At 45.8% G+C, this 14,289-nt stretch overlaps 1 protein-coding gene across 1 annotated transcript in view; it reads right to left on the bottom strand.

Moving 5' to 3' along the window:
* Positions 1 to 14,289, bottom strand: part of TRIM33 (tripartite motif containing 33) — a gene marked incomplete in the record, with an annotated part of 2,559,229 nt that overhangs the window by 1,188,422 nt on the left and 1,356,518 nt on the right. The window contains 1 exon segment of the mRNA XM_044076157.1: positions 7,418 to 7,532. Within this exon segment, the coding sequence (XP_043932092.1) occupies positions 7,418 to 7,532 (115 nt within the window).

The following is a 14,289-nucleotide window of genomic DNA, read 5'->3' as shown; positions in this document are numbered from 1 at the left end:
CCTGTATCTCCGATACTCTTCTTGCTGAGGTAACTGCCAACAGGAAGACCATTTTCCAGGAGAGAAATTGCATTTCTGAAGATGCTGCTGGTTCAAAAGGAGGGAGAGTTAATTTTTTCAAGATGTAATTGAGGTCCCATGCAGGAACTGGTGGTTTTCTGGGAGGTTTGATATTCTTTATCCCTCTTAAAAACTGTCTTAGCAAGGGATGCGAAAACACAGGTGGGTCACAGTTGTAATTTGCTGAGATTGCTGAAGCGTGGATTTTAATGGAAGAATATGAGAGGCCACTATGAAACATTTCTTCCAAGTATTCTAATATCTGAGGTATGCTCATCACTGATGCATCCTGGCCCTTGTTGGCATTCTGGATGATGAATCTCTTCCACTTGGCCGAATAGGTTTTTCTGGTGGAAGGTCTGCGTGCTTCCAGCAAGATTTCCTGAACTTTTTCGGAGAGGGAGTCATGGGTCAAGGTCATGGAACCCTCCCAAGCTGTCAGCTGCAATGTTTGCAGGTTTTGATGAACAGTCCTGTAACTGTGCTGATTTAGGAGCAGAGGCCATTGAGGCAAGGGCCACGGTTTGGTGTGAGTTATGCTCAGTAGCAAAGGATACCAGTGCTGCCTTGGCCAGTCTGGAGCTATCAGGATTCCTTTTGGTTGTTCTGCTTTGATCTTCAGTAACACCTTGGGGTCAGTAAAGGTAGAGGAGGAAAAGCATAAATTGTTAGGGCATTCCAACTGAAGGAAAGAGCATCCGTTCTCCAGGCTAGAGGATGGTGTGTGTCCTTGTGCAGAACCTTTCCAGGTGATGACTGAGATGAGAAGCAAATAGATCTATGTCCGGTCTTCCTCATGCAGTTATTTGTGAGAAAATGTGTGGATGTAGCATCCATTTGTGTGGATCCAAGAAATTTCTGCTCAACCTGTCCGCCAGAACATTGTCCTTGCCCGGAACAAACTGGGATTGAAAGTGGATGTTCAGTTTCAGGGACTTTTCCCAAAGAGTCATTGTTAATCTGCAGAGGGGATACGAGTGAGTGCCCCCTTGTTTGTTTATATACCACGACAGTGGTGTTGTCTGTCCTTATTAGCAGATGACCTTGCTGAAGAGACTTTCCAAAGGCTTCTATTGCATGTATCACTGCCAACATCTCTTTTTGATTTATGTGCAGACGCATTTCCATGGGAGTCCATTGTCCTTGAATGCATCTGTCCTCCATGTGTGCCCCCCATCCATGGTCTGAGGCGTCTGTTGTAATGGTTTGACTTGTTTGAGCTTTGTTGAAAGGCATGCCTTCGTTTAAATGACTAGCTTGAGAACACCACAAAAACTCCCTTTGCAGGCAAGGAATAAGTGGTATTACGTCTTCTAGGTTGTGGCTGTGTTGAGACCACAAGCTTTTTAGGTATCATTGCAGCTTTCTCATGTGTAGTCTTGCCAGAGGGATCAGAAGAATGCAAGATGCCATGAACCCCAGTGCATGCAGGGTCTTCCTTGCGGTCAGCTGGGTAAGCTTTGCTAGGCTTTTGAAGTAATCTGGTAAATGCTCTTGTTTCTCCTCTGTGAGGTAAGCCATTTGTGATTGTGTGTCCAGTTTTGCTCCTAGAAAAAATAATCTTTTGGGATGGCAGTAGTCTTGATTTTTGAATGTTGACTGTGTATCCCAAAGCCTGTAGCAAATGAATGACATAATCCATGTTTTTTGTCAAGGTTTGTTTGCTGTCTGCTTGTATGAGGCAGTCGTCCAGGTAAGGGTATATTTGAATCCCCTGGAGCCTGCAATGTGCCACTACTGATGCCAAGCATTTCGTGAATACTCTGGGCGCAGTAGATAAGCCAAACGGCAATGCTGAGAATTGATAATGCTCTGTTCCTGCAAGAAATCTGAGGTATCTTCTGCAACTGTGTCTGATTGGGACATGCAGGTATGCCTCGAGGTCCAGAGTAACCAGCCAAGACCCCTTGCCCAGCATGGAAAGGAGTTGCTGTAACGTCAGCATTTTGAATTTTGGCACAATGAGAAAAGTGTTTAGAACGGACAAGTCCAGCATAGGCCTCCACTATTTTTCTTTTCTTGGAACAAGGAACAGTCTTGAATAGAATCCCTGGCCTTGTTCCTGAGGAGGAACCTTTTCTATTGCTTTTATTTGTAACAGCTTTGAAACTTCTATGAGTGCCTCTGCCCTTTGATTTTGTGGCAGGTTTGGCATGCCTTGTCTCGTTGGTAAGGTATGGAAGTGGAACCTGTAACCTTTGTCTATTATGTCCAGAATCCATTTGTCCTTGGTTAAAACGTGCCAGTTCTTTGAGAATAAGGATAATTTTCCGCCTAGATGTGCTTCTCTTTGAGCCGTGGTAGGTGGAGTGAAAGTAAAGTCATTGTGATTGTCCCTGTGGTGCAGGTGAACTACCTGCGCCACTTCTCTGATTTGGTGGTTGCCATTGGCGGCCCCTGTAGGAGCCTCGGTATTGTCCTCTACCTCGAGCACGCCTGTTTTTCCCCCTTTGAAACTTGTCAGAGTTTGGAAATTCTTTGAAGGCCAATTCCTGCTGAATCTGGGAGGCTGAACCTGGAGGAAATCCTTGACTGTCTGTACTGATTTTGCCTTTTCCTCAATAGACTTCAACACATCCTGTGCATTAGCACCAAAAAGCTTCTGTTTTTCCAGAGGTGCATCCAGAAGCTTTACTTTAACATGGTCTGGCAGTGGCTGTTCTTTCAACCAAGCATGTCTACGTATAACGGCCCCTGTCATAGCTGCCCTACATGAAGCTTCCAATGCATCATAACCACACTGAAGAAAATGATTGCTAACCTGCTGGGTATTATGAACCAAATCCTGCAAAGCCTTTCTATCTATAGGCTCAGGAGAAGCTAACTTTTTCTGCAAATCATCCATTAAGTAATCCTGGTACTGAAACATATGAAAAAGGCAGTTAAGTGACCTCATGGCAAGGGTGGAAGAGGTATAAATTTTTTTGCCCCATCTCTCTAGGGACCTAGCTTCCCTGTCAGCTGGCAGAGGGTTTTTGGTCGAGGAAGTAGTCACTCCTTTGGGGCCCTGTGAAATAGTTTCTAGATCCACAGAGTGGGCCTTAAAGAGATGCTTATGAGTTTCAGGGACCCTGTAATATCTGTCTGGCTTGACAGAAGCAGGAGGGAGAGAATCAGGGGAAGCACTGGAGTCGGAGAATACATCATCCAGGACATCCAACACTGGAGGGATAGCTAAAGGCCTGTGCTGAGGTAACTTAAGGAAGGTACATAGCCTTTTCCTGGAATCAGAAAATTCCTGACCCTGCCACTGAAAATGTTCTCTCATAGAGTGGAGAACTTCACCGAAAGAAATATCCTCTGGAGGAGAGGCAGAGGGAATGGATTCCTCAGCATCAGAGTCCTCATAGGCCTGGAAGGATTCTTCTTGGGTATCTGAGTGCTCAGAATCCCCAGAGGTTTCATCTGAAGAGAAGGTGTCTGCCTGTTCAGGTCTAGGCCTTTTTTCTGCAGGCGACTGAGAACCTCTGTCTGGGTGCGGCTGAGAACCCCTGAAAAGAGAGATTAGATCTGCAGCTAGAGTCACGATCTGTTTTTCGGAGGAAGTGCCCTGAGAAGTAGGTTTAGGATGGGCCTTGGCTTGGCTGGCAGCCTTTGCACGTGCAAAGGCCTTGATGGACATGGATACAGGAGGCCTAGCTGCCCCACATGCAGGGGTAACTTTGTCCACAGGAATGGTGTCGGGTAGATCTAGAGCTTCGGTTTCTGGAGGAAAGTCAACAACCGGCACCGGTGAAACCTCTGGGACCGAAGAACGCGGTAAAGCGTTGTCGTCGGCCTGGAGCGGTTGAATTACCGCTTCCGAAGGGACCGATGCACTCGCGGAGGGCTTAGGCGTGGTATCGGTGGACGACGCAGGCCGAGGATGTCGGTCCCGGTCCCTGCGTTTTTTGGTAGTTTGTGCTGTCGGTTGTTCCGACGGCATGATATAAGCGTAAGATTCGCCAAAAAAGTCTTCGGCAAATTCTGCCCGGCGCCGGAGTGTGCGCTTATTAAAGCAAGCACAGGCAGCACAGGCCGAGACGTCGTGGTCTGGGCCCAGGCAAGGGAGGCAGTAAGAATGGAAGTCCTTATGAGGTATTTGTTTACCACAAGACAATTAATTATTAACTTTTTCAATTTTTTCTGACATCGTCTGAGGCAAGAAAAAATGTTCCCCAATGGGGTACTTAGCTTTAGATGACTTCGGTTAACTGAAAACACAGGAGCTGACCGACCGGCACTTGCGAACTGCTTCTGCTTCAGGCACCGCGTGGCAAGAAAGACTGAAGAAGATGGCGTCGGCGGATGCCTTTATACCCCAGCCGCTCTGACGTCGGGGAGGAGGCGACATCAGCCGACGCCGGACCCAGACTTTGGAATCCGGCCGACGGAAGGGCTGCCTGAGGCAGGACAACCCATATGTCTGGACTGCAGTTGCATTCTTGAACGACATCTTCAGGAATGTGTCTTAATGGCTTTGGCCAAATATTGATAGGTATGTGATAACCTCTGGCTATTATATTCTGCACCCAAGAATCTGTGGTTGTTTGCGAGGCAGGGTGGTGCACAGAGAAACGTCCCCGGACTGCTTACAGAGGAAAGCAACCGGGCTGCTCTTCAGGAGCACTGGTATGGCTGTCCGGAGAAAATCTGGACCCCTGGTTACACGGACCCCCTCTGCCTCTGTAGGGGCATCTTCCTGATGAGCCACCCCCTCCGCCCCAGGGAGTAAACTCGCCACATGTCATGGAAAGGACCTGGGGATTTCTTGCGCTACATCTTTCCACTCCTCTGACTCCTAGAGTAGGATCGTTAAGGGGTGGAAAAATGTACTCCCACGGCAGACAGGGTCTTGCCGTCCTTCACATACCCGGCTAACGTATTTCGCTTTTGGGCCAAAAAAAGCTTCCACTGGAGCATTAAGAAAGGAAGACTTAAAAGGGTCCGCAAAGTCACAAAGGTGCATCCAGGCCTGACATCTCATGACAACACCTGAACCCACAGCTCTAGCTGGCCCTTCGGTAGCGTGAGAGATTAACCGCATGGATGAGTTGGATATAGATTCCACGGTCACAAGCTGTAAGGCAACTTTACCCCGTACCTCATCAGAAACTACTCCTAAGGTTCCATACAGTTCTAAGATTAGGTCTCTCTGAAGCCTAGTAAAAAATGTGCCAAGTAATTCAAGGACTGAATGGCAAAGGCCAATGAGGCAAACACTCACTTCCCTAACCTGTCCACCACCAAAGACTCCCTGTTGCGGGGGTGGACAGTCTGGCTCTCCTCTGTGAGCTCTTTCCTAGTGGCTGCCATCACCACCATAGCATCTACCAGTAGGCATTTGCACCAGTGTGGACTTTCTTCAGGTGGGAACAAATTTTATCTGCTCTCCTGGGGATTGGTTCAATACTGTCAGGACTCTTCCATGCTCACTGCACTACAAGTTGGACTAGTTCATCTGTAGGCAGGGTCACCCAAGAATTAGAGGGTTGAGCATGAAAAGTCTGCAAGAATACAGACTCCTCAGAGGACGGGTTGGTGGGCTTCCAGTCTCATCAATCTCTGCTTTAAAATTTCCAGTACGTCTCCAAAGAAGACATCCTCAGGGGGCTATCATGGGGACCTCTCCCCTTCATCGTAGTCCGTTATCTTTGGTGTGGGACTCTTCAGGGGATTCCACGTGCTTCCTCTTGCAAGATCTCTTACGTGGTACCTCTTCAGTGGGGACTTCTGACGAGAACTCCAAAGAGAGGGTATCCTGCGTTAGGGTATCTTGAGGGTCTTGTACTCGATGTCCCGATGTGGTGGCCTGAGTCAGCTGCAGTTCAGAAGGAGGACATACTTGATATTCCAACGTCGATGATTTGCCTATAGAGGAAAGGACCCATTCTGTTGCTTGGAAAGCTGGCTCACCTGAAGAGGGGTGGGAGCCCAGAACAGAGGAGGACAGCCTCAGAACCAGGGTCACACCTTGCTCCGACGAGCACACTCTCAAGGAAGGAGCCCCAAGAGGACTTGGTACTGTCCAGACTCCCGGAACCACAGTAGACAGGGCGGTAGAAAAAATCTACTCCATACTAGGGGTCACAGTGCCGGCAGCCAAGTCACGATCCCAAGGATGGTTCAGCTCTGAGAGAGCCAATAATCAAAAGGTTGGCTCCAGAACCAGGGTGAGGTCCACCAGTAAAACCAAGAAGAGCGAATCGGAATAAGTGCCTGTGCCAGGTGCTTTGACACCTGAAAGGAGGTCAGAGGAGGAGAATATGCAGAAGTCTGTGGAGAAAGCTCCCAACTCCATTTGGGAGGTGGAGTACTGGAAGGTGCTGAAATCCCTCTGGCCATCAGCAGATGATCTACAAGTCGCACCATGTCCAATTCAGAGAGGCTCCTGGAGGATCGGGCAGATACCCCCAACGGAGAAATGGGCCATTCCAAAAAAAGGCTATACTGCTGCCCAAAGAAAGGATCTGCCATAGGGGAGTATAGGGTCCGAGGTACAGTTTTTTCCTAGTAGCACTGAGGTCTCCGGACCAGTAAGATGTACTGGCGAGGGGAGACTGGTGTTGGATGGACTATTGTTGGTGCCGAATAAAATGGGGCTGAAGCACTTGAAGTCATGGTGATAAGATGGGGTAAACGTTTACCGACTAATAAAAGGAGATCAAAGTAAAAAAGAGAAAAAAAAAACTGCAGAAAGATCTTTAGAAGTTAACTAACTTTTTATAAAGTACTTAGCTGAGAGCTGGCTTGACACGTCTTGATATCTATGCGGCAAACGAGATCTGAGGTAACAGGGAGAAAGACGCTATGGGTAAAGCTTAGCTCGAGAGTTTTTTGGCTGGCACGATCTTGTTATAAAGCCGACTTGGTTCCATCCACCCCATCAGTAAGTAATGAATGAAGATTAACAAGATCAGATCATAAATTTATAGCACTGAACAGAAAAGAAACGGAATGTGTGGACTGGAAACAGCCTCCTAGGTTGGGGTGGAAAATCTCAACAAACTGGCTGGAACCATGTGCATCAGCAAGCATGACAGAGAAACTTCTAAACTACGGTCATCTGGAGATATTAGAACAGCAAATCCCAACAGTTAACCAAAGCAATAGTTCTCCGGAGGCAGAGCTATGCAGATACACAGGAATCAAATAACATGAACACAGCTGAAACAGATTTCTAATTTGTCAACCCCACATTCAACTGACAGTTTTCTAAACAGGGGAAAACCTGACAGATTACCAACCTGTCAGCAGAGATCAGTTAAACAAAACCTAACTATGCAATGTCAATATCAGACTGCAACTAATGAAATCTAAATTGATACAAAAAAATAAAATCTAGCAAACAAAGATAGTTTAAGAACTATTCAAATACCTCCAGCTGCTGAAGTAAAGACTTTCCTTTTTTATTTATTTCGTTGATGAGGGTAAATATGGCCACCTTGATTTCTTGCTCCACTCGTTTGTGTGTTTCATTGACTTCTTTTATCCTAAAAAAGAAAGAAATTCAGGTAGTCAATACTTTTAACGTAACCTTCCACCACAATGTTACAACTACTGTGTTTACTGCTCATCTGACTCAATGCTGCTAAAGAAGGTAAACGGGATCTAAATTCAAAGCGACCTTTAAATTTAGCACAGTGGGTCACATTACCATACGCAAATTTCCAATGATACACTTGCAAGCTATAGGTCCCCATTTATGACCCAGGAAACAGAACACATACTTAAACTTATTGGAGTCGCACACCATTCAACCCAATACCATATTCATGGGTGGCTAATTGCCCCACTATGAACTGGAAAACATGCAAAAAGTACAGTTTTGTACCTACCATAAATGTAGATGTTCGAGGATCCACATTGCTGCAGTCCTAACTATTGGGTAGTCCGCTGTCCAGTCGGCCCGAATACCAAAGTATATGGCTGACGTCGGTCAGGGCGCATTAGACTGACGTCAGTACGTCAGGGTACTAATGCGCATGACCGACGTCATATCCTCAGTCTTTTCTTGCCCCAGATGTCAGAAGACCCTGAAAAGATAAGGCCAAAAACCAAACACTCCCAGCATACCTGCACCAAAACATATATATATATACAGAATATACAAAAATAGCAGAATATAACCTCACCTACACAACCACCCCTAAACACAGAGGGGAAGGAGGGAGGGTAAATTGGACTGCAGCAATGTGGATCCTCGAACATCTACATTTATGGTAGGTACAAAACTGTACTATGTTCTTCATTCCACATTGCTGCAGTCCTAACTATTGGGTAGAATCCCAAAGCAGAGGTAAGGGAGGCTGGCAAATCATAAGGAAGCAGGAACTGACAACATGCCTTGCAAAATAGCAGTGGCAAAACCAGCCCTAGACTTAGAGTAGAGAGGAAGGTGATAATGCTTAGAGAAAGTATGGACTGAACTCCAAGTAGCTGCCTCCAAAATATCCTTAGTTGCCACCCCCCTTAGAAATGCTGTTGAAGTGGCAGTAGCCCTAGTGGAATGAGGCCTAATCCCAGCTGGAATTTCCTTGCCATGATGGGAATAACAAAATGTAATGCAACACCCAATCCATCTAGAAATAGTTTGTTTTGACACAGGCTTGCCCTGAGAACTCAAAGCAAAAGAAATAAACAACTGCTGAGACTGCCTAAAATCTTTAGTCCTGCTCAAATAATAACGCAATTGCCTGTGTACATCTAAAGTGTGCAAAATCTTTTCCCCTTTATTTTGGGGATCTGCATAAAAAGTAGGCAAATGAATAGTTTGGTTTAAAGCCACACTAGAAACCACCTTAGGCATAAAGGAAGGATTAGTACGTAAAGATACCCTATCCTTATGGAAAATCAAAAAAGGTTCCACTGCCATAAGGGCCTGTAACTCAGAAACCCTTCTTGCAGAAGTAATGGCCAACAAAAAAGCAGTCTTCCATGACAAGTATTTCAATTCAGCAGTAGCCGCAGGCTCAAAAGGTTGTAGAGTAAGTTTCTCCAACACAAAATTGAGATCCCAAGCAGGAGTAGGAGCTCTACGTGGGGGTCTTATATTCTTTGCCCCTCTAAGAAATTGCTTGAACAAAGGATGCGAAAACAATGGTGGGTCACAATCATAGTGAGCTGAAATCGCTGCAGCATGAATCTTAATGGAAGAGAAAGACAAACCTTTGTCCAATAACTCAGTAAGATATTGAAGAGCCACACTCAAATTTGGCTCCGAAATCTCCAAATTGTTTGCTGCACTCCAAAATGAAAATCTCTTCCATTTTTCTGCGTACACTTTTCTTGTACTAGGTCTCCTGGCTTCCATAATCACATTTAAAACTTGTTGAGGAAGTTGAGACCTTTTGCCTTTCAAAACAGAATATGCCAGGCTGTTAGATGAAGAGAGTGAAGTTTGACATTGAGCAGGTGACCTTCTCTCTGAGACAACAGGTGTGGAATCAAGGGTAAAGGCCATGGAGGCTTCTTTACCAGACTCCTCAGTAATGGGTACCAGTGCTGCCGAGGCCAATCTGGAGCTATTAAAATCATCCTTGGCTTGTCTTGTCTGACCTTTAGAAGCACTTTTGGAAGAAGAGGCAGAGGTGGAAACGCATACACATGAAGATTTTTCCAACTGAAAGAAAGAGCGTCCACTTTCCAAGCTGTGTGATGAAACTTCTTTGTGCAAAACTTTGGCAGCTGGTGGTTTAGTGGAGAAGCGAACAGATCTATGTCTGGAGTTCCCCATGACACTGTCAATTTTGAAATACATGAAGATCCAGTTTCCACTCGTGGGGATCCATGATTTGTCTGCTTAACACATCTGCTAAGGAGTTCTGTGCTCCGGCAGAAACCTTGCCTGAAGAGTTAGTTGCAAGCTGAGCGCAGTCTCCCATAAAATCATTGCTTGCCTGCACAATGGGTAAGAATGTGTTCCCCTTGTTTGTTGATGTACCACATGACAGTTGTGTTGTCTGTTAGAATCAACACCTGCCCTGGAAGAAGTAACTCCTTGAAAGCCATTAATGCAAACTGGACTGCTAACATCTCCTTCATGTTGATATGTAGATGCTGTAGTCTGGCAGGCCACTTGTCTTGTATCCACTTTCCATTTAGATGAGCTCCCAAGCAATGTCTGAGGCATCTGTCGTTAGAATCTGACTCGCCTCTGGCCGGGTCACAGAGAGTCCCTTGTTTAGGTGACATTCCTGAGCCCACCACAAAATTCCTTTTGAATGCAAGGTATTATTTGAATGACAGTGTCCAAATCCTGGCAGTGCTGTGTCCATACATTTTTGAGATACCATTGTAGCTTCCTCATATGCAGTTTGGCATTGGGAAGCACCAGAATACAAGATGCCATGAACCCTAAGGCTTGAAGGACTGTCCTTGCAGTCAGCCCGGACTGAAGAGATAGTTGATGGAAGTAACTGGAAAGATTCTTTTGTTTGTCCGGGGTTAAAAAGGCCATCTGGGCTGCTGTATTCAGTCTCACACCCAGAAAGCACATGTCTTGAGAGGGTACTAGACTGGACTTTATTTCGTTCACAGAATACCCTAGGCATCTTAGCACTGCTATGACATATTCCAGATGCTGTAGAAGGTCTTCCTTTTCTTGAGCCAAAATCAGGCAATCGTCCAAGTAAGGGTAGATTTGAATCCCTTTTAGCCTGAAGTAAGCTATCACTGGAGCCAGAACCTTTGTGAATACACTGGGCAGTAGATAAGCCAAAGGGCAATGCAGAGAACTGATAATGAGAACTTCCAGCTCGAAAACGCAGATACTTTCTGCAACTTAATCTTATAGGCACATGAAGGTAAGCTTCCTTGAGATCTAAAGTTACCATCCAGTGATGTTTGCCCAGTAGAGGTAAAAGCTGTTGTAACGTCAACATTTTGAACTTGGGAATGTCCAGATAAGTGTTGAGGATAGATAAATCCAAAATTGGTCTCCACGTGTTCCCCTTCTTCGGTACTAGGAACAGGCGAGAATAAAATCCTAGGCCCCTTTCTGGCACAGGAACTGGCTGAATGGCCCCTATTTGGAGTAACAGAGAAATTTGCTTGTGCGCCTCTTGTCTTTGTAGAGGAGGAATGTCTGGCATGCCTTTGAAAGGAGGCAAGGTATGGAAATAAAACCTGTAACCGTGGTGAATGATATCCAGAACCCATCTGTCTTGGGTAATTAAATCCCAATTTTCTTTGAAAAGAGACAGCCTTCCTCCCAACGGTGCTGCCAGGCGAGAATGAACTGGCAGCTGAAAAGGCAGGTCATTGGGTCTGCTTACGAAAGGACTGACCCCTGCCCTCACCAGAAGTCTGAGCAGGGGAACTCCCTGTCCTAGGCCTAAAAGAACCCTGAGCTCTGCCCCTACCACGTCTAGACCTGCCCCTAGACTGGGAATCATAAGCAGGATAAGTCCAACCTTTAGCAGGCCAATTTCTACTAAACTTCGGAGGCTGTACCTGCAAAAAATCTTTAACAGTTTGCATAGATTTAGCCTTGTCCTCCATTTTCTTCAAAACTGCTTCCACAGGCGAACCAAACAACACATCAGATTGCAAAGGAGCATCCAAAATCCTTGTCTTAACATGCTCAGCTAAATTCTGATCTCTCAACCAGGCGTGCCTACGAAGAACAGAACCAGTGGCAGCCACCCTGGAGGAGGCCTGTAAAGCATCAAAACCACATTGCAAGGAATGTTTACCCACCTGTTCAGACACATGAACTAAATCCTGCAACTCTTTACAGTCAATACCTTCCGCCAGAGCATCCACCTTAGATTTCAACTGTGAAAGAAGATAATTCTGATATTTTAACATGTGGAACTGACAATTCAACGCCCTCATGGCTAAAGTGGAAGAAGTATACACTTTCTTTCCCCATCTATCCAAAGCCCTTGCCTCTTTATCAGGAGGGACAGGATTTTTAACAACTGAGGCCTTTACACCTTTAGGCCCCTGAGAGACAGTTTCGGGTCTGCCCTAGGACTCTTAAAAAGATACTTATGAGCTTCAGGCACCCTATAATACCTATCCGGTTTAACTGGGGCAGGAGGCAAAGAATCAGGATTCAGGGAAGCCTCTGCAAAAACATCTTCCACCACATACAAAACAGGAGGTATAGCTAAAGGCCTATGCTGGGGTAAAAACAAGAACTCCCTAAGCCTTTTCCTGGAATCAGAGAAATCTTGGCCTTCCCATTTAAAATGCTCCCTCATGGAATGCAACGTCTCTGAAAATGAAAAATCCTCAGGAGGAGAAGCTGAAGGAGTAGAATCATCCACATCAGAATCAGAATAAGGAGGGAACTCCTGCAAGTCTTCAACCGAAGACTCAGAAGCCTCCGAGCATTGCTCAAAACTCTCAAGCTCAGGTTCCACCCTAGGCCTCTTATCAGGAGGGGGCATAGAACCCCTTATCATAGTAATCAAATCCTCTGCCATTTTAAGCATATGTTTCTTAGGCAAAGACCCTGAAGCACTAGGAGAAACCCCCACTGAAGCAAAACTTGGCCTGCCCCTTAAAGAAGCCTTGGAAACAGAAGGGGAGGCCCTAACCACCTTAGGAAGTGAGGGAAGAACAGCCACCTGAGAAGCCCCCTCAGCCTGGCCTACTTCCTGAGAGGAAACATCCTGTAACAGTAAAGGCTCTCCCTGAGACTCCAAAGAAACACCAGGCAAAACCTCCGGCTCCACTGAGCCCTCTAAAGAACCGACGTCTGGGACTGCCGGTTCTTCCCCTCTAGGCTTTGCTGTTTTGTCCTTGCGTTTTTTAGCCGAAGCCGGCGTCGGAGCATCCGACGGCATTTTATAATTACAACGCTTCCCAAACACTAACCTGGCACAGTCTAACCTTCTCTTAATAGTGCGTTTGTTAAATCTAGCACAAGAACGGCATCCAACAACGTCGTGCTCAGGCCCTAAACAAGGTATACACAAAGTATGGTAATCCCTATGCGGTATCTGTTTCCCACAAGAAATACAGTTATTCACTTTTTCTGACATCCGGTTAAATACTGAGGCAAGAAAAAAACAAAATATTCCCCAACGGGGTACTTAGCCAACTTTGATTCGGTCTGAAACTCTGACTTCAGAAATTTTCAGAACGCCAACCTGCACTCGCAAAATTGCTTCTGCATCGGACCATGCGGCAAAAAAGACTGGGGATATGACGTCGGTCATGCGCATTAGTACCCTGACGTACTGACGTCAGTCTAATGCGCCCTGACCGTCAGCCATATACTTTGGTATTCGGGCCGACTGGACAGCGGACTACCCAATAGTTAGGACTGCAGCAATGTGGAATGAAGAACATCTCCAAACATGCAAGCCCAGAGATTACTGGACATTGTCAACATGAACAACCTGGACCAGATAGTCTATATGAGCACCAATGGCATGCATATAACAGACCTAGTCGTGACAAGCATAGGAGAATGCTGACCCCCCACCACCAGCACCTGGTAAGGTCAGTCCATAAAGTTATCTCCTGTGAAATGAAAATAAACCCCCAAGTCCCCTGCTAACTATGGAACATTTAGGACTACTCCAAGGCAAACCTCCTACTTTTATGTGACAACCTGACAAAATTTCAAGCCCCCCAAACTTCTGACAGCATTGCTGCCTTTGCAGAAATGTTCAGAGACTTTGTACAATCGTGTTACCAGAAGCACTGATACAGCAGTGCCTACCAGGAATAAGGACAAAATAAACACTAAAAGTAAACAACACTGGTGGACTCCTAACATCAACAGGCTGCATGATTTAAGGAAGAAAGTTATGGCAAAGTGCAATGCCCAGCAGGATAATCCTCATTAATCAAAACATGAAACTCGGAGGAAAAACAATCTACTAAAACCAAATTTGAAATTAAAATAACCTCCCATGCCAAGGACAAACATTTTGCTTTCTTTGGCTATGTCTGCAACCTCAAAATGTGCACAACAATGTGCAGAACTAATTGAAAATGGTGCCACTTACACAGAGCCAAAAATATAGCAAATCTACTGGCGGACAAATTCATCTCCAGTTCTACGCCTCCCACACAGCCACCCCTTGGGAATTACCACTGATTTTAACACCCACAGCCCCCTCTATCACTAGGGAGCAGGCCTTCGATGCACTCTCCACAGCCAAACATACATCAGTGAGCCCTGATAATATCCTAGGATGCCTCCTTAACATGAAGCATGACCAATCAAGGACACTAAAGTCACTGTAACTACAGCATCCAGACAGGCTTCATGCCATGCAAATGGAG

This window comes from Protopterus annectens, chromosome 7.part0 (genome assembly GCF_019279795.1).
Source record: "Protopterus annectens isolate FY-2018-M chromosome 7.part0, PAN1.0, whole genome shotgun sequence".
NCBI lineage: Eukaryota > Metazoa > Chordata > Ceratodontiformes > Protopteridae > Protopterus > Protopterus annectens.
Note: the sequence above shows the minus strand (reverse complement) of the source record. Positions and strands in the feature narration are given on the sequence as shown.